General features: G+C 38.5%; 1 protein-coding gene across 1 annotated transcript in view; it reads left to right on the top strand.

Moving 5' to 3' along the window:
- Window positions 1-17286, top strand: part of B3GALNT2 (beta-1,3-N-acetylgalactosaminyltransferase 2) — a 61862-nt gene that overhangs the window by 8096 nt on the left and 36480 nt on the right. The window contains exons 2-4 of the mRNA XM_040624362.1: window positions 3042-3189; window positions 10997-11097; window positions 14505-14698. Coding sequence (XP_040480296.1) covers window positions 3042-3189; window positions 10997-11097; window positions 14505-14698 — 443 coding nt within the window. The remainder of the gene's footprint in view (window positions 1-3041; window positions 3190-10996; window positions 11098-14504; window positions 14699-17286) is intronic.

The following is a 17286-nucleotide window of genomic DNA, read 5'->3' as shown; positions in this document are numbered from 1 at the left end:
CACAGAATATCATTCCATTTATTTGTGTCTTCTCCAGTTTTTTCATCAGTGTCTTACAGCTTTCCAGTATATAGGTCTTTCACCACCTTGGTTAAATTTATTCCTAGGTATTTTATTCTTTTTGATTCAGTTGTTAATAGGATTGGTTTCTGAATTTCTTTTTTTTTTTTTTTGATAGTTCATCATTAGTGTATAGAAGTGCCACTGTTTTTTGTAGATTGATTTTATATTCTGCAACTTTACTGAATTTTTTTATTTCTAATAGTTTTTTGGTTGAGTCTTTAGAAACCTATTTTTCAACATATCTGGAAAGAGAAGTTTCTCCAAAGGCCAAAATCTGCCATGCACTTCTCTTCTGCAAGAAAAGGAGAAATGCATGTAAACTAAAGCGGTTCCACAGAAGCAGCTTAGACATGGATTAGAAGCAGAGAGAGGATTGGCAGTGGAATGAGATCAAAAAGTAGTTTGCAACCATAAGCCGTGAGATTTTCACGGCCACATGGTCATCTTTATCTTTATTTATTAAGTTTTAGAAAAATCTTGTTTGGCAGTGAGATGAAGAAACCAGGGATAAACTGTTAGGATAGCCTTGGGATTTTTTTTTCATATTTTAAGTTTTTATTATGAAAATTTTTAAACATACTAAAAGTAGAAGATTATAACAAATATTATGTACTCACCATACACCTTCAACTCATATTTTTCATAAACACTCCTACCCACTTCTTCCCACTGGATTATTTGGAAGCAAATCACAGATAAGTTATTATTTCCATAAATGTCTTAGTATACTATCTCTAAAGATGGACTTTAAAAAACCGTAACCACGAAACGGTCATCACAATTAGAAAAATTAATGATTCTTTCCAGTATTTATTGTTCAGAATTTCCCAATTGTCTTTTTTTTTTTTTATTGTTTTAATTCCCGTGTAGTTAACCTACAGTGTTGTATTAGTTTCAGGTATACAATATAGTGATTCAGCACTTCCTTGTATACTCAGTGCTCACCATTAGGACACCCCGTGTCATGGTCCAGTGAAAGAGTCTGAACTGAAACAGTGGATAGAATTAATGATGGGAAAGGGATTGATTTGAGACATTTTTCATGAACACTTTGTCAATCAGGAACAAATTAAATTATGTTTCATGTAATCCATTTCTCAAAGGTTTATTTTGATTATCTACCAAAAGTGAAGCAGTGATATTTGGAATTTAATGGATTGTTTTAGTTATTTTATGATTTTACTTTTGTACATCAACCTGGTTTTCTGATGATGGCAGGTAAATGAGGCATTTAGGTTAAATGTGATTTTGCTCTTCTACAGCTTTTAATCATTCCAGAAGACATTTTGAAACAGATGAAAACTATCTGAAGACTTTTTGGTATCAGGTGTTTTTTTTGGGGGGGGTTAATTAGGAAACTGAGGTACAGGGATGTAAATAGCTAATTCCTGGTATCATGCCGCATGTTGGCTTTGGAATCAATGTCAGATATGTCTGGCTACTACTCATTTGCCTCATTCCTGTCGCTTAAAGTACTTAACTATTACTATTTGTCTATGAAAAAGTAGGGGGTGAAATGGGATATCGTTGCCAATTTTACATAAGCATTTAAATTATCCTCCAAATTCAGACTCATTTAGAGTTAGTTCCAGCAGTAGGTACAACTTTCATTGTATAGTTCTGTGTATCTGAGAAAAAATGTTCCCGGGCCATGAATTTAAAAAAAAATTAACGTGCTAACCAGCATTTCCATGATCTGCTCATCACTGATTTGCTGCCCGTACTGGTGTTAAAAAACAAATTATCTTTCCCTTCTGTCTTCAAAGGACGATTTTTTTAAATGTAATCCTTGCCCACTGACCTTATGGCAGTAAAAAATGAGCCATTCACATGACTTGTCACTTGATATTTTTTTTTTTTTTTTTTTTTTTCTCCCCTTTTTTTTTTTTTTTTTTTTTTTTTTTGCCTCCCTCTTTTCATTCTTTGGAATGTTTAGTAAGTGATACAAGGTTTGCAGCCTGTAGAATTTATTGATGTTAATCAGGGTTTTGGTACTTTCCAGAATAGTAGTCTTTCAGCCTTATTTCCCAAACTTACTAGTTGTTGTTGTTGTTGTTTTTAAGAGAGAGAGCAAGAGCCAGAGTGAGGGGTGCAGAAGGAGAGGGAGAGAGAGAATCCCAAGCAGGCTCCATGCCCAGCACAGAGCCTGACATGGGGCTCGATCTCATGACCCTGAGATCATGACCTGCGCTGAAATCAAGAGCGGGCCGCTCAACCAACTGAGGCACCCAGGCTCCCCCTAACTAATGTTAATGTAAGCCTTCACCTTTGAAAGCACATTTATGTGGTATAGTTGCTGTTGGTTGCTGCTGAGTACCTACTATTTTGGTACCAAACCAGGACCTTTATGCACATTATCTCATTTAATTTTTACGACAACTCTATGAGAAGTGTTACTATACCTGTTTGTAGTTTAGGAAACTGAGGCTCAAGAAGTTAAATGACTTTTCGGGATGGCTGGCTGGCTCAGGCAGTAGAGCATGAGACTCGATCTCTGGATGGTGAGTTCAAGCCCCATGTTGGGGATAGAGATGACTTAAAAAATTTTTTTAAATCTTTAATTAAAAAAAAAAAGAGAGACAGAAGTTAAATAACTTTTGTAGGCGATAAAAAGAACCAGAATTCTGCTCATGGCCTGACGGACTCATGCTGCCTACTGCTGCATGGTGTATGCCACACTGCCTTTCCAAACTGATTCTCACCATAAATATTTTGTTAGTTTTGAAGAATTTACGTACTTATGTGAGCGTAAATATATACATATGTGGGAAAGACAAAAAGACTCTATACCAAAAACGTTAGTAGTGGTTATCTGGATGGTATGTCTGTGGGTGATTTTTTAAAATATCTTTTTCTTTGTATTTCTTTGTATTTTCTACACACATGAACATGTATTATTTTGTAATAAACATTTTTATGTTACATATTGAACACTAATTGAGACATGACATTTCTAATTTATTGTTGCTTATTTCTAGATCAATTGGCCTTATTTCCTCAGTGGAAGTCTGGTCACTATGACGTGGTAGTTGGTGTGTTGTCAGCTCGCAATAACCATGAACTTCGAAATGTGATAAGAAGCACCTGGCTGAAGCATTTAATACAACATCCATCATTAAGTCAACGGTAGGTTTTCTTAGTTGGCACCTGCTTGATTAACTGAGTAAAAGTTCTGAAAAACCTCTTTTGGGACAGTCAGAGATGTTTATTTAGGCATGCGGTCTCTCTTTCTAGGAGAAATGGCTATTTCATTTTGCTTTCCCTCCCCATAATTGAGTCACAAAAGTAAATTTAACCAAGATTCTTAGCCGAAAGGTAGTTTGGAGAGAATATATTCATTGGTTAACATATTAGCATTTATAGATACAGAGTTTGTTTTTGTTTTGTTTTTGTTTTGATTTAGAATAGTGATTCCTTTTTTTTTTTTTTGAGACAGAGCAAGAGTGAGTTGGGGGGTGGGGGGTGGGGCAGAGGGAGAGGGAGAGAGAATCTTAAGCAGGTTCCATACCCAGTGTGGAGCCCAATGCAGGGCTGGATCTCACAACCCTGAGGTCATGACCTGAACTGAAATCAAGAGTTGGACGCTTAACCAACTGAGCCAACCAGGCACCCCTAGAATAGTAATTCTTAAAAGGTTCTATTCCAGAATAGGTCTCTGCTGAGACATGTTTGTGTCTAAATATGCTTTTCACTAACTTCACAGAGACACACTGAATTTTTTCTGTTCTGTAGTATTTCTTTAATTGTGTGCTCTGCAGTGTGTAGCTCTTTTTCCTGACCACCCTTCCAGAGTTGAGCTTTGGTAGCTCATCTCATGTTGGTATTAGATGGGTCAGTTATTGGTTGGGAGCCAAAGGCCTTAGTCTTCTCAGTGAGACCAGCCTCTGAAGATTATGTAGCGAGGGGCTAATGGAAGAGAAGCATGAGAGGTTGAGCTTTTAGTTATGTGAAGACACTCAGATGATGAGCAGTTCTAGATGGCCCTCTCAGGACTGCATTGAACTGGCACGTTTGGGACTGAGTAGCTATACAGTTGCAGAATTTTCTTGTCATCAGTCGTGAACATTTATAGATTTCCTATCTTATTCATAGCGGCTTTCATTCCTTTAAAGAGAGATTTCTTTATGTTAGTTCATGATCTCAATGATAATAGTACCTGTTACCCAGCAAATGAAAGGCCTCAGACTCATCACTACTGTCAGAACCTCCAAAACCTGCACTTCCTAGATAGCCTTTCCTGTCTTGGAAAATAATGACCCCTCTTGACCAGTTGCTCAGACAGGAAATCCTGGTGACTATGCTGTAAGTCCCCCTTTTGGGTCTTTAAGGATCACTCCAGCATGGCCACAGAAGGTGCACTGGGAGAGGCATATGAAATTAGATTTATTATACTCACAAGTCCTAGAGAGGGAGGCACAGTGTGCCACACGGGGCGGGGGAGGGCATACAGGAGGAGCGTCCAGGGAGCAGGCTCAACCAAGCAGGTGTGGAGCTGACAGAGCAGGGCCCCACGGGCATGTGGCTTTACTGGGGGTCATGGCGGAGTATACGTAAAGCGAAAGGCATGAGGGGATTTCACTGTTGTGTTAGAATGTCACTAGGTCAGTCAGGAGAGGGCCAGAGGGGGATCTCACCACAGGGACCAGCCTTGTCACTCTGGTGTATCAGTCACCTGGGAAGGATGCTTATAGCCTGTTTGTGAGGATGTTGAGGCACCAAGAAAATAGGAAGTTTTAAAAATTTATAATACATCGTTAGCTTGATTTCTTCTTTCCCTCACATGCCACATCCAACCCATCAGCATGTTTTCTTGGTGCTGCCTTTATATCATATCCGGAATCACCACCTTTACCACTGCTTCAGAGCCACCACTCTCTCTCCGTCAGGCCACATTACCTCTCACCTGGATTCTTACAGAAGCCGCTGAGTTTCCTACTTCTACCTTTCTTCCCCTATATTTTATTTTCCATGCAGCAGCAGCCAGAGTGCTTCTTTTAAAATTCATCTAATTACATCAATTTTCTGCTCATACCCTTCCATTGACTTCTCTTTTGCTCAGAGTGAAATACCAAGTTTTTACTGTGGTCTTTGACCTTATCTACATGTAGTTCCCCTGCACTGGTGACCATTACCATGCTTCCATACACTAAATGTGCTCTGCCTTGGGGCCTTTGCACTTACTGTCTCCCCTGTCTTTATCGCTCTTCCACTGGATATCTTCATGGTTCACAGTCTCACGTTTTTCAGGTCTCTGTTTAGATGTCACCTTAGCAGGAGGCAGCCCTATATTAGCACCTAATCTCTTTTCCCTCTTTATCCTCCCTTGACTTTATTTTCCTTTATAATATTTATTATCAACTAGCATGTTTGTTATATTTAGCTTTATATTTATAAATCGTTTGTCTTTCCCCACTAGAATATAGTTTCATGAGCGTAGGGACTTTAACTTTTTTTTTTAAGATTTTATTTTGAGGGAGAGAACATGAGTGAGCAGGGGAGGGGCTGAGGGAGAGGGAGAGAGGAAGAGAGAATCTTAAGCAGGCTGCACGCACTGGGCATGGAAACTGACACTGGGCTCGATCCCACAACCTGAGATCGTGACCTCAGCCAAAACCAAGACTTGGATGCTCAACTGACTGAACCACCCAGGCACCCCGGGAATGTAGCTTTTTTCACTGATGTATTCCCAATACTTAGAACCTAACTTGGCATGGGGTAGGACACTCAACAGCTGTTGAGGGAATGACTCAGACTAAATGTAATGAGAAAAATTAACATTCAGATGGTCACAAGTCATTTATTTGCCATCATAGCATTACTGCTTTAAATTTACTAAGCTTGGCTATTTGTTTTATAAAAATGATGGGATACCTGTATAAAAATAGATAGTAGCCAAAAACTTCTTCTTAGGGCAAAGTAATTTTGTGGTTCGTTAAGATGGCTTTAAAAAAATTAATTTGGGGTGCCTGGGTGGCACAGCGGTTGAGCGTCTGCCTTCGGCTCAGGGCGTGATCCCGGCATTATGGGATCGAGCCCCACATCAGGCTCCTCCGCTGGGAGCCTGCTTCTTCCTCTCCCACTCCCCCTGCTTGTGTTCCCTCTCTCACTGGCTGTCTCTACCTCTGTCGAATAAATAAATAAAACCTTAAAAAAAATAAAAATAAAAAAACTAATTTGGTAAATATCTGCAATAATTTAATTAGCAAACTTATTCATTTTTGTTTATGTTTTTATTCTAAATGCTAGTTGTTTATAAATGGTATTTTGCCTTAATTGGCCATTAGTAAAAGAAAATGTTTCCATTTCTGTGGCTGCGGCTTACTTTCAAATCTTATATTTCACTGAAGGAGCCAGACTCCACGTATATTTCCAGGACCTTATTTAATTAAAAGTCTTTGTAATAAAATTAATAAGTTGTCGATTTCACAAGTATCTATTAAGTATCTTCTGCATGCAGGGAGTGTACTGCGTGTGGTAGAATACAAAGATAGTTGCCATATAGTCCGAGTCTTTATGAGAGCTTGACGTTTAATAGAAGGAAATAGATGTCATAGTGTAATAAAATGTTATATATGCTATCATATAAATAGATATAAGACAGCCTGGAGTGTTTGGGAAACTCCAAACAGTTCATGTAACTGAACCCTGGGGAGTTAGGGTTCGGGGGGGGGGAAGGGGTGTGGGTGAGTAAGATGAAGCACTAGGGAAGGAAAGAAGGGCCAAGAGACAGGGATTATGAGGTAGAGAGAGGGAGGGCGTTGAACCCGGAGGCAGGCCGTGGCCAAGCCCTGCAGAACAGTCGTGGGGACAGTGGCATGGACTGCTGAGACCCAGTTAGGCAGCTGAGGGGCTGAACTAAATAAAGTGTGACCTTAGAAGAAAATGAGGTAAATAAATGGGAGGAGGAAGAGGAGTCTAGGGTGATTGCTAGCTTTGTAACTTGGAGAATAATGAAATCATCAATCAAGGCAAAAAATACTAGATGAGAAGAGCAGGTTTCATGGGAGAGAAGTCCCACTGTGGATATGTTGAGTTTGGGGTACCTGCAGGCAGTAGTGTGCTGGTCAGAGTTTACCAGCTCGCTCTCTGAAACAGCAATTATGTGTACATGTGTGTATGCATGTGTTCACTGTAAGTTTTACTGGTATAAAAGATGATAGCACATAATTGACAGTAACATACACGATACTCTTTATTATAAATTCATGTAGTGAGCTGAATCTCGTGGAATGCTCCCATTGTTCTAGACTTTTGTATCTATAACCAATTACATGTTGCAATTGACAAAAGAGTAGTTAAAGAGTAAAATTAAAATGACAACTGAGATATGTGGATAGTAACATACACGATACTCTTTATTATAAATTCATGTAGTGAGCTGAATCTCGTGGAATGCTCCCATTGTTCTAGACTTTTGTATCTATAACCAATTACATGTTGCAATTGACAAAAGAGTAGTTAAAGAGTAAAATTAAAATGACAACTGAGATATGTGCCAGAACTTTACTCTTAAGTCAATAAAATCAGGGACTTCTTTGTTGAATCAGGTAATAGGTTTTGAACAGTCAAGAATAGTTCCTGAGTTTTTTGTACTATTCACAATGGGATGGCTACAAACACATTACTTTTTTCTTTTAATTATTATTTATTTTTAATTCAAGTATTATTAACATACAGTGTTACATTAGTTTTAGGTGTACAATATAGTAATTCATCAGTTCTCTACATTACTCAGTGCCTGTCAAGGTAAATGTACTCTTAATCCCCTTCACCTGTTTCACCCATCCCCACCACCCACCTCACCTCTGGCCACCACCAGTTTGTTCTCTGTACTTAAGAGTCTGTTTTTTTGGGTTCCTGGGTGGCTCAGTCAGTTAAGCGTCTGCGTTCAGCTCAGGTCATGTTCCCAGGGTCCTGGGGTTGAGTCCCACAGAGGGCTTCTCCCTCTGCCTACAGCTCCCCCTGCTGTGCATGCTTTCTCTCTGTCTCACTGACAAATAAATAAAATCTTTAAAAAATAAAAATAAAAAAATTATAAAGAATGTTTTTTGGTGTATCTCATTTTTTTCGATGTTCATTTTTTTTTCTTAAATTCCACATAAAAATGAAATCATGTGGTATTTGTCTTTCTCTGAATTATTTCACTTAGCATTATACTGTCTGTCTAGATCCACTCATGTTGTTGCAAATGGCAAGAGTTCATTTTTTTATGGCTGAGTAATTTTCCAGTGTGTGTGTGCATGTGTGTGCGTGCGTGTGTGTGCGTGCGTGTGTGTGTGTGTATTTCCATTCATCTTTATCCATTCATCTGTTGATGGGGTTGCTTTCATATCTTGGCTACTGTAAATAATGTTGCAATAAATACAGGATGCATGTATCTTTTCAAATTAGTGTGTGGTTTTTTTGTTTGTTTTTTGTTTAAAGATTTTATTTATTTGACAGAGAGAGACACAGCGAGAGAGGGAACACAAGCAGGGGGAGTGGGAGAGGGAGAAGCAGGCTTCCCACAGAGCAGGGAGCCCAATGCGAGCTTGATCCCAGGACCCTGGGATCATGACCTGAGCCGAAGGCAGATGCTTAATGACTGAACCACTCAGGTGCCCTCAAATTAGTGTTTTCGTTTTCTTTGGGTAAATACCCAGAAGTGGAATTGCTGGATCGTATGGTAGTTCTATTTTTAATTTTTTGAGGAGCCTCCATACTATTTTCCACAGTGACTACAGCAGTTTGCACTCCCACCAGGAGTGCATGGGGGTTCCCTTTACTCCATACACTTACCAACGCTTGTTATTTCTTGTCTTTTTGGTATGAGCCATTCTAACAGGCATGAGGTGGTATCTCATTGTGGTTTTGATTTGCATTTCCGTGTTGATGAGTAATGTTGAACATGGATGGTTTCATCTGTCTGTTGGTCATCTGTATGTCTTCTGTAGAAAAATGTCTGTTCACGTCTTCTGCCTTTTTTTAATTGGATTATTTGTTTTTTTGATGTTGAGTTGTGTAAGTTCTTTATATATTTTGGATATTATCTCCTTATCAGAGATGTCATTTGCAGTTATCTTCTCCCATTCCATAGGTTGCTTTTTAGTTTTATTGATTGTTTCCTTCACTGTGCAGAAGGTTTGTATTTTGATCAGTCCCAGTAGTTTAATTTTGCTTTTGTTTCTCTTGCCTGAGAAGACGTATCTAGAAAAATGTTTCTACAGCTGGTGTCAGAGAAATTATTGTCTATGTTCTCTTCTAGGAGTTTTGTGGATTTAAGTCTCACAGTTAGGTCTTTCATCCATTTTGAGTTTATTTTTGTTTATGGTGTAAGAGAGTGGTCCCATTTCATTCTTTTGCAGGTAGCTCTCCAGTTTTCCCAACACCCCTTGTTGAAGAGACTGTCTTTTTCCCATTAGATATCCTTGCCTCCATTGTCATAGATTAATTGTGGGTTTATCTCTCAGCTCTCTATTCTGTTCCATTGATCTATTCAGACACACCCTGTTTTTAAGTTTAATCTTCATTGACTTTTCCTCCAGCAATTTACTTTTTTTCCCTCTATCGCTTTAAGTCAATAAAACCCTTATTTGTAAACGTGTTTGCTAGTTTCCATGGTGTAAATATTCCAACCATGACCAACTTCAACCAGCTAATACAACATCTCTGAACACATACTTGGGGAAGATAGCCACCATTTTATTTCCACCACACAGATATAATAGGTAAATATAACCTCAAGAGCATAGATAATAGTGAAATAATTAAGAAATGATTATTTGAGTATTTTCTTTGTTTTTAAAAAGAATGTATTTCATTGTAAGTTTACGTAATTTAATAAAGGCTGTTTTTAATAACCAGCCCACAGATTTCCTGAAAATTTAGCAGGTGGCTCTCGTAAGCCAAGCCAGTAGGATCGGGCTTCAGCACACAACTGTCATCTGTGGGCCATCTAGGAAAAGATGTCCAATGAATATATGGATCTTTTACTTAGAAGATGGGTCCAAACTAGAGATGCTAATTCAGGAATCCTTCCCAAGCTAGTTGAAGCCTTGAGAATAAATATTGTCCTGGGAGAGTAGGCAAAAAGAGTGAGAAGAGACCCAGGGGCAAAGCCCTGCTTTAATATCTGCCCTAATGGACAGACTTGGCGAAGAAGAGCCAGTGCAGGTGACTGACTACGTGGTGGAGGGAAAAGAGCACTGGAAGGAGACCAGCACTCTCGAAACACGGATTGAAGCGTTGAAAAGTTGTCTGTGGGTTTAGCAGCAAATCAGTGGTTACATTGGTGGTAAACATCTCAGTATAAGTGGTGGGTATTGAAGCTAAAATTTTCTGTTTTATAAAATGAGTGGGAGATGAGAAACTAGAGCCTGCAATTTTAGTTCATTCCTTTGTAGGACTTCACTGTAAAGGGAAGGGTGGAGACAAGGAAGGGATGGTAGGTAAATAGAAATTAGTATCAGGACTTCATCATATTTGTAACGTGTAGGAAAGGAGCCACAGGTTACAGGTGAGGTGGAGGAGAGGAGAGGACCTCCTCTTGCATAGGAAGACTTATCTGGAGCAAAAGGAATACCTTCTACAATAGAGGAAAGCAAATAAAGAAGATTACAGACACAGATATGTTCTTAGGTTGGGACATGAGAAACTGACTTTACTGTAGTTTGCTTTTAATTGGTATGAGCATTTGCTGGTAGGCAGGCCAAACATACTCATACTCATACTTGCTTTAACATAGTACTACAGTAGAGGGCTTACACATACGTCACGTGGTGGTTGGCAACTTTGGGTTGGCTTGCTCCTCTTTTGCTAGACTGGAAAAATAAAGTTAGAATTAATCCTAATAAATACTTGTGTCTCAAAGTAAAAGCTTTGAAATGGGCGTGAGGAAACGTGTATGCACGAAGTGAAGATCCGTATCTGATGTTAATGCCAACGCATCTTTCAGTGTGCTTGTGAAGTTCATAATAGGTGCTCGTGGCTGCGACGTGCCCGTGGAAGACAGGGAAGATCCTTATTCCTGCAGACTGCTGAACATCACGAATCCGGGTGAGTCGTCTTTTTCCTCAGCCCTGACACTTGGCATGTAAAAGTTTGATGTGGATGAAAAGTTGCTAAGCTGACTAGTCTGGTGGTCCGTTCATAGCCGACTAAGATTGAGCTTTCATCAAAATGTATCTTTCATCCTTTTTGACAGACTGAGTGATCACTCTAGCTTATCTGTGAGGAGTCTTTTTAAGTTTATGTAATTTCAGGATCCAGGAGAATTTGTTTCTCAGTATGATTCAGATGCTATGATTCAGATGCATCTGGAGATTCCTTATGCGTAGATAAATCCTGAGTACCTGAGTTTTGAACTTTGAGATAACTGCTGATTTCACCATCTTGTTAATTTATAGTAATCTTCATATGAATGTTGTGAGTCAACTTTCTCTTAAGTTATTGCCTATAAGCTTCTGCGAAAGAAACAATAGTAAAACAAATTTTTAATATGAGTAAGATTTTGTATTCCTTACAGTTAAAGATTTGTGGGAGTTGTGATGATGAAGAAAGATGGTCCTAATCAGGTTCCCTCTGTTACCAGGGAACCAGTTTTAGGACATTGCAAACTGTATAAGCAGATGTCTTTCTTTATCAGCATTTCCTCTTATGTTCAGCTATGGTTCTAAAGACTAAATTTTTCAAAGTCTTAAGTGTGCTGATTATGACTTTTGGTATTTTAAGATTTATCAGACTTTTATAATTAGGCACACCTTACTCTTACAGCAGTCACAGTGTTGTCATTGAGAGTGTGGGCTTGGGAGTCAGGCTCCACGGCTTTACGTCTAGGCTCTGCCTTTTCTAGCTGTGTGACCTTTTTTTTTTTAAACATTTTATTTATTTATTGGACAGAGAGAGACACAGCGAGAGAGGGAACACCAGCAGGGGGAGTGGGAGAGGGAGAAGCAGGCTTCCCGCTGAGCAGAGAGCCCGATGCGGTGCTTGATGCCAGGACCCTGGGATCATGACCTGAACTGAAGGCAGAGGCTTAACGACCAGGCGCCCCTGCTGTGTGACCGTTGATCAGTTATTTACCCCCTTTGTGCCTCAATTTCACCATCCGTAAACTGGGGATAAAAGTACTTACCTCAAGGGATTGACAGGATGAAATACGTTGATACATATAAAAATTTAGAATTGTTCCTGGGGGACCCCTGGATGGCTCAGTCATTAAGTGTCTGCCTTTGGCCCAGGGCGTGAAACCAGAACCCTGGGATTGAGCCCCGCATCGGGCTCCATGCTCCTCTGGGAGCCTGCTTCTTCCTCTCCCACTCCCCCTGCTTGTGTTCCCTTTCTCGCTGGCTGTCTCACTGTCAAATAAATAAATAAAATCTTTAAAAAAAATAAAAATAAAAAATAAATAAATAAATAAAAATTTAAAAAATTAAAAATAGAATTATTCCTGGGACATGGTAGGTACTTAATGTTATTTTAAAGAACCTGTCTTTTGTAAAGTTCAGTCTCAATCAGCTTTTTAAATAAATTGTACCATATTTTCAGGTCTGTATTGTGTAAAACAGAGGCCTCTTACTTATGATCTTTTGGTTAACAGTGTAAGGAAAATTTCATGTGTAATTGTGTTTCTCTGAGAAAATCTGTTAGGTTACGCTGGAGTCCCAAAGGGACCATGAACCTAAATAAAATGTTGCATTACTGATGATGTAAGAGTAGCCTAGAACCAATTACATTTGAAATCCAAAACCAAATCAAATTTTTAAAAACCTCACTTTAACCAGACTTATTATTTTAAGTGTTATTATTCATTAATAGTAAAGGGGTAGAGTTATTAATTAATAGAAAATTTTAATATATGTAATACCTAGGTTACAAATTTTTTTTTAAATAAGTGTAACTAAATTTATATTGAACCTTATTTAATCGTTTTGTTGACTCAAATGTCATTTTAGGTTTATTTCAGTGCCTTAAGGTCATCATGAGTGTCATTTAATCACCATGATACTCTGGATATGTAAAAGTTTTGATTAATAGCATTACCAAAGCAGCAGGATTTCCTGTGTGTAGGTAGCTTGAAATTCGAGGTACTTTTGTTTTTAAAGATATGTAGTTAGGTTCTAGTGTGCTTAACCTGTTGGCCTTTAACCCATATGCATATGCTTTGAATCTTTTACATTTACGAGTATATTAAAAAGAAAAACTTTTGCTGTCATCCAGTTTATTTGGAGTCTAGGCTCTCTGGCCAGTGTTTGCCAAACCTATGACGAAATGTGTATCCTTCTCCTGCCCCCTCCTGCTTACACGTGGAATTGGGTAGGGGTCATCAATTCCAGTTAGGCACGTTTTATTGAGCTTCTGCTAAGTGTCCGCATTCTAGGAATTCGAACGTAGGGATCCAAATGATCCGCTGGGTGTGGAAAGAAAACTGAATTTCTGTTCATCTGAAAATAAGACAATGTCGTCTTTATAAAGACTGAATATATTGGTAACAATAGTGTATGTGTACGTTTTGTAAGTAGATACATGAGTGTGTGCACAAATGCGTTTAATGGATGTGGTTGTGTGAGCAGGAAAATTGGAAAACCACAGCTCTGAAAGATACAAAGAACATTGATAAAATCTTTTAGAATAGGTTTTTATATTATTTCACAAAGTGACACTGATATTCTGAGCCATGAGAACTGCTTCATGTAGTCGGTCCTGATTCATTTATGGTAATTGAAAACATTATTTGCAAAGGACAGTTTTTGACTTTGATTTAGACTGCTTTGGGAGGGTGGAAAGAACACTAAGTTTGAAGTCCATAAACCTGGGGTTGATTCTTGGCTCTGCCACTTTCTGTGACCTCAGGCGAGTTACTGAACATCTCCAGGCCTCACTATGATAATCCGTGATGTCACATAATGACACACAGTGTAGTTGTGAAGTTATAAATGCGATGGGGCATGGCACACAGAATGTGTGTGGTCCGAAATGCTACCGTGTTTGACGTGCTTCTCTTCTATCAGTATTAAATGGAATTTTTCAGTGTTATTGGAAGTAATTTCAAGGACCTTTGTAATGTGACATCACAAGTATTTTAAATTGCCCAACAAGAAGTAGGATTTTTGGAATTTGCAGACAAGACTACATTTTCTCATTATTTATGACTGCATTAGGTACTGTTTTTAATATCCCTATTTACCCAGCCTTCCCTAACAGATCAGATGCCTTCGATAATATTCCTCTGTGGCATTTAGACGTTTATATGTACACGTGTATACTTATTAAAGTAGTTCTGATCATTAAATATTTTACCTTGATGTAGCTAAAAACTTCATTCTTAAATTTCAAAATAAATTTATTTTTTTCCTAGAAGCAGCCATATTTCTGAAGAATTTTTAATTACTGCCATTTATGAAAGTATTATAAGATTATATTTGTTTGGTTATGTAAAACTCCTTTTCTCATTATTTCCTTAGTTTTGAACCAGGAAATTGAAGCATTCAGTCTTTCTGAAGACACCTCATCAGGAATTTCTGAGGACCGAGTTGTCAGTGTGAGCTTCCGAGTTCTGTACCCGATTGTTATTACCAGTCTTGGGGTGTTTTATGATGCCAGTGATGTGGGTTTCCAGAGGAACATCACAGTCAAGCTTTATCAGGCAGAACAAGAGGTATGCACTGTTTTGTACAAGGTTTTCTCCATTTTTCTTTTTAAAAAATACTAGCTTTTCCCTCATGGCATATAGTAGATTGGGAGACTGTGTAATTACATCTGGTTGGAAGACTTCCACTTTTCTTCCCTTACTGATTGGATTCATTATAGCATAATATATAAATATGCTGGCTTGGGAAGAGAATACCAATGAAAAGTAAACGTGTTATATCTAGAAAAGAAGGAATTGGGCCAGATTAGAAATTCCCAACCTAAAATCCCCTAAAGCCTAAGGAATTATAAAAGTTGATAATGAATGTAAAAACTTTGGGACTTTAAGGTATAAACAAGTATTTATTGTTTCTTCATTCCAACCCTGAAAGTCTGTTTCTATAATACAAGACTAACAGCTGCTTCAAATGTCTTTTGTAATAAGGATGTAGCGGGAATGAAAGTTTAAAATAACTGGAGTTTCTCTCTTCCTGATATGTGGGGAATCTGATTTGTTCACAGAGTACATCTGAAGGAGTATATTAGCAAGGAATTATATTTGAAAAGATCTGTTTGTAGAAATCTTGGAGGAATTATACAGTGAACACCCATGTAGCCACCTAATTTCTACAGAAGTTAACATTTTGCTATATTTCACAGTGCCTGAGTGACTCAGTCAGTTAAGCATCTGCCTTCGGCCCAGGTCATGATTCTGGAGTCCCAGGATCCAGCCCCACATCAGGCTTCCTGCTCAGCTGGGAGTCTGCTTTTCCCTCTGCTCCTCACCCTGCTTGTGTTCTCTCTCTCTCTCACTCTCTCTCTCTCAAATAAATAAAATCTTTAAAAACAAAACAAACATTTTGCTGTATTTGCTTTATCAACGATCTGTCTATCTTTTTATTTTTCCTGACTGTATTTCTGAGTCAGTTTCAGGCATCAGGACACTTTGACGCTAAACACTTCAGCATGCATATCATTAACTAGACTTTTTTTTTATTAACTTAGACTTTAGTATTTGTGGTTTTTTAAATTTTATGCACAGTGAAATGTACATTAGGTCAGTTATTTATTTTATTTTATTTAAGTTTTCATTTAAGTAATCTCTGCACCCAACGTGGGGCTCAAACTCATGACCCTGAGATCAAGAGTCACATGTTCTTCTGACTGAGCCGGCCAGCTCCCCTTTGGTCAGTTTAAACTGCATAAAGCTGTGTAACTCAAACTCCTAATAATTTCTTCAAAAAATTTTCCTCAGCCCCATTTTCTCCACTCGTTCTGGCAGTCCAGTTACATGTGTGTCAGACTTGTGCCATTGTTCCACAGATCACAAGACTGTGTCCATTTAAAAAAATTTTTTTCTGTTTTTGAGATTTGATAATTCCTTCAGTGTATATTCACATTCATGGACTCTTCTGCCATCTCGAATCTGTTAAACCTCGCCGATGAATGCATTTTAGATATTGTACATCCTAGTTCTAGAATGCCCCTTTAATTCTCTTTTGTAACTCTAAAATTTCCTGAGCTCATTCATTTTGAGACATTGAAACATGCTGAAAACAACATTCATCTTGTATATCATTTCTTTACAGCTCTGACGTTAGGTATAATAACGGCTTTAAAATCCTGCCTGTTTATTCTAATATTTGAATCATGTTGAGGTCTGTCTGTATTGATTATCATCTTTTCTCTTGAGTGTGCATAACATTTTCTTGGTTTGTCTTGTATCAAGTAACTTTGAGTTGTGTCCTAGATATTGTGAATAATTCATTACAGGATCTCTGGATCCTATTAAATTCCTTGAAGAGTATTGATTTTTTGTTTGTTTTAGCAGGCAGTTAAATTGGCTAACAGAGACTTTTTTTGAAAGAGAGAGAGAGCGCACAAGCAGGGGAGTGGCAGGCAGAGGGAGAGGGAGAAGCAGGCTCCCCCCTGAGCAGACAGCCCGATGTAGGGCTTGATCCCAGGACCCTGGGATCATTACCTGAGCTGAAGGCAGACGCTTAACCTACTGAGCCACCGAGGCGCCCCTCTTTTTGATCCATTTCATTGTCTTAGTATATGTAGTCTTTTTTGTTTGTTTGTTTAATCATTTGTAATGTTTGAATTATCAGTGAAGAGGCTTGGCCCAGACAGTATTTTGATAATGTTGATTTATCTTTTAGTTGCCATATTTTAGCCAAGAAGTTAATCTTGTCCTCAAGGAAGGCCTAGTCTAAGGTGGATGTTAATAGGTTTGCAGGTAGTCACAATACAAAAGGCATTACCACTGTATAGCGAAGACCTGGTGTTAAAGAAATACGCATAATCCGCTAAACCCCCCCCAATCCTAAACTTCTTCATGGTCTTCATTGCTGTAACAGAAGTTTCTCCTGTAGTAAGCTGGTATGTAAGAATAGACATGAGAAGTAGGAGTGTTCTTGCCTAAAACAGACTGGGAAGGACTCGAAGAAAACAGTCCATGCGTACCTCAGAGGTACTGTGGGTTCGCTTCCAGACCACCGCAGTAAAGCAAATATCACAGGAAAGCAAGTCACATGAACTTTTTGCTTGGTGCACCTGAAAATTATGTTTACACTTTACTGTTGTCTATTACACGTGCCATAGTATTAATAATAT

The sequence above is a fragment of the Ursus maritimus genome, unplaced genomic scaffold (genome assembly GCF_017311325.1).
Source record: "Ursus maritimus isolate PB19 unplaced genomic scaffold, ASM1731132v1 scaffold_7, whole genome shotgun sequence".
Classification (NCBI taxonomy): domain Eukaryota; kingdom Metazoa; phylum Chordata; class Mammalia; order Carnivora; family Ursidae; genus Ursus; species Ursus maritimus.
Note: the sequence above shows the minus strand (reverse complement) of the source record. Positions and strands in the feature narration are given on the sequence as shown.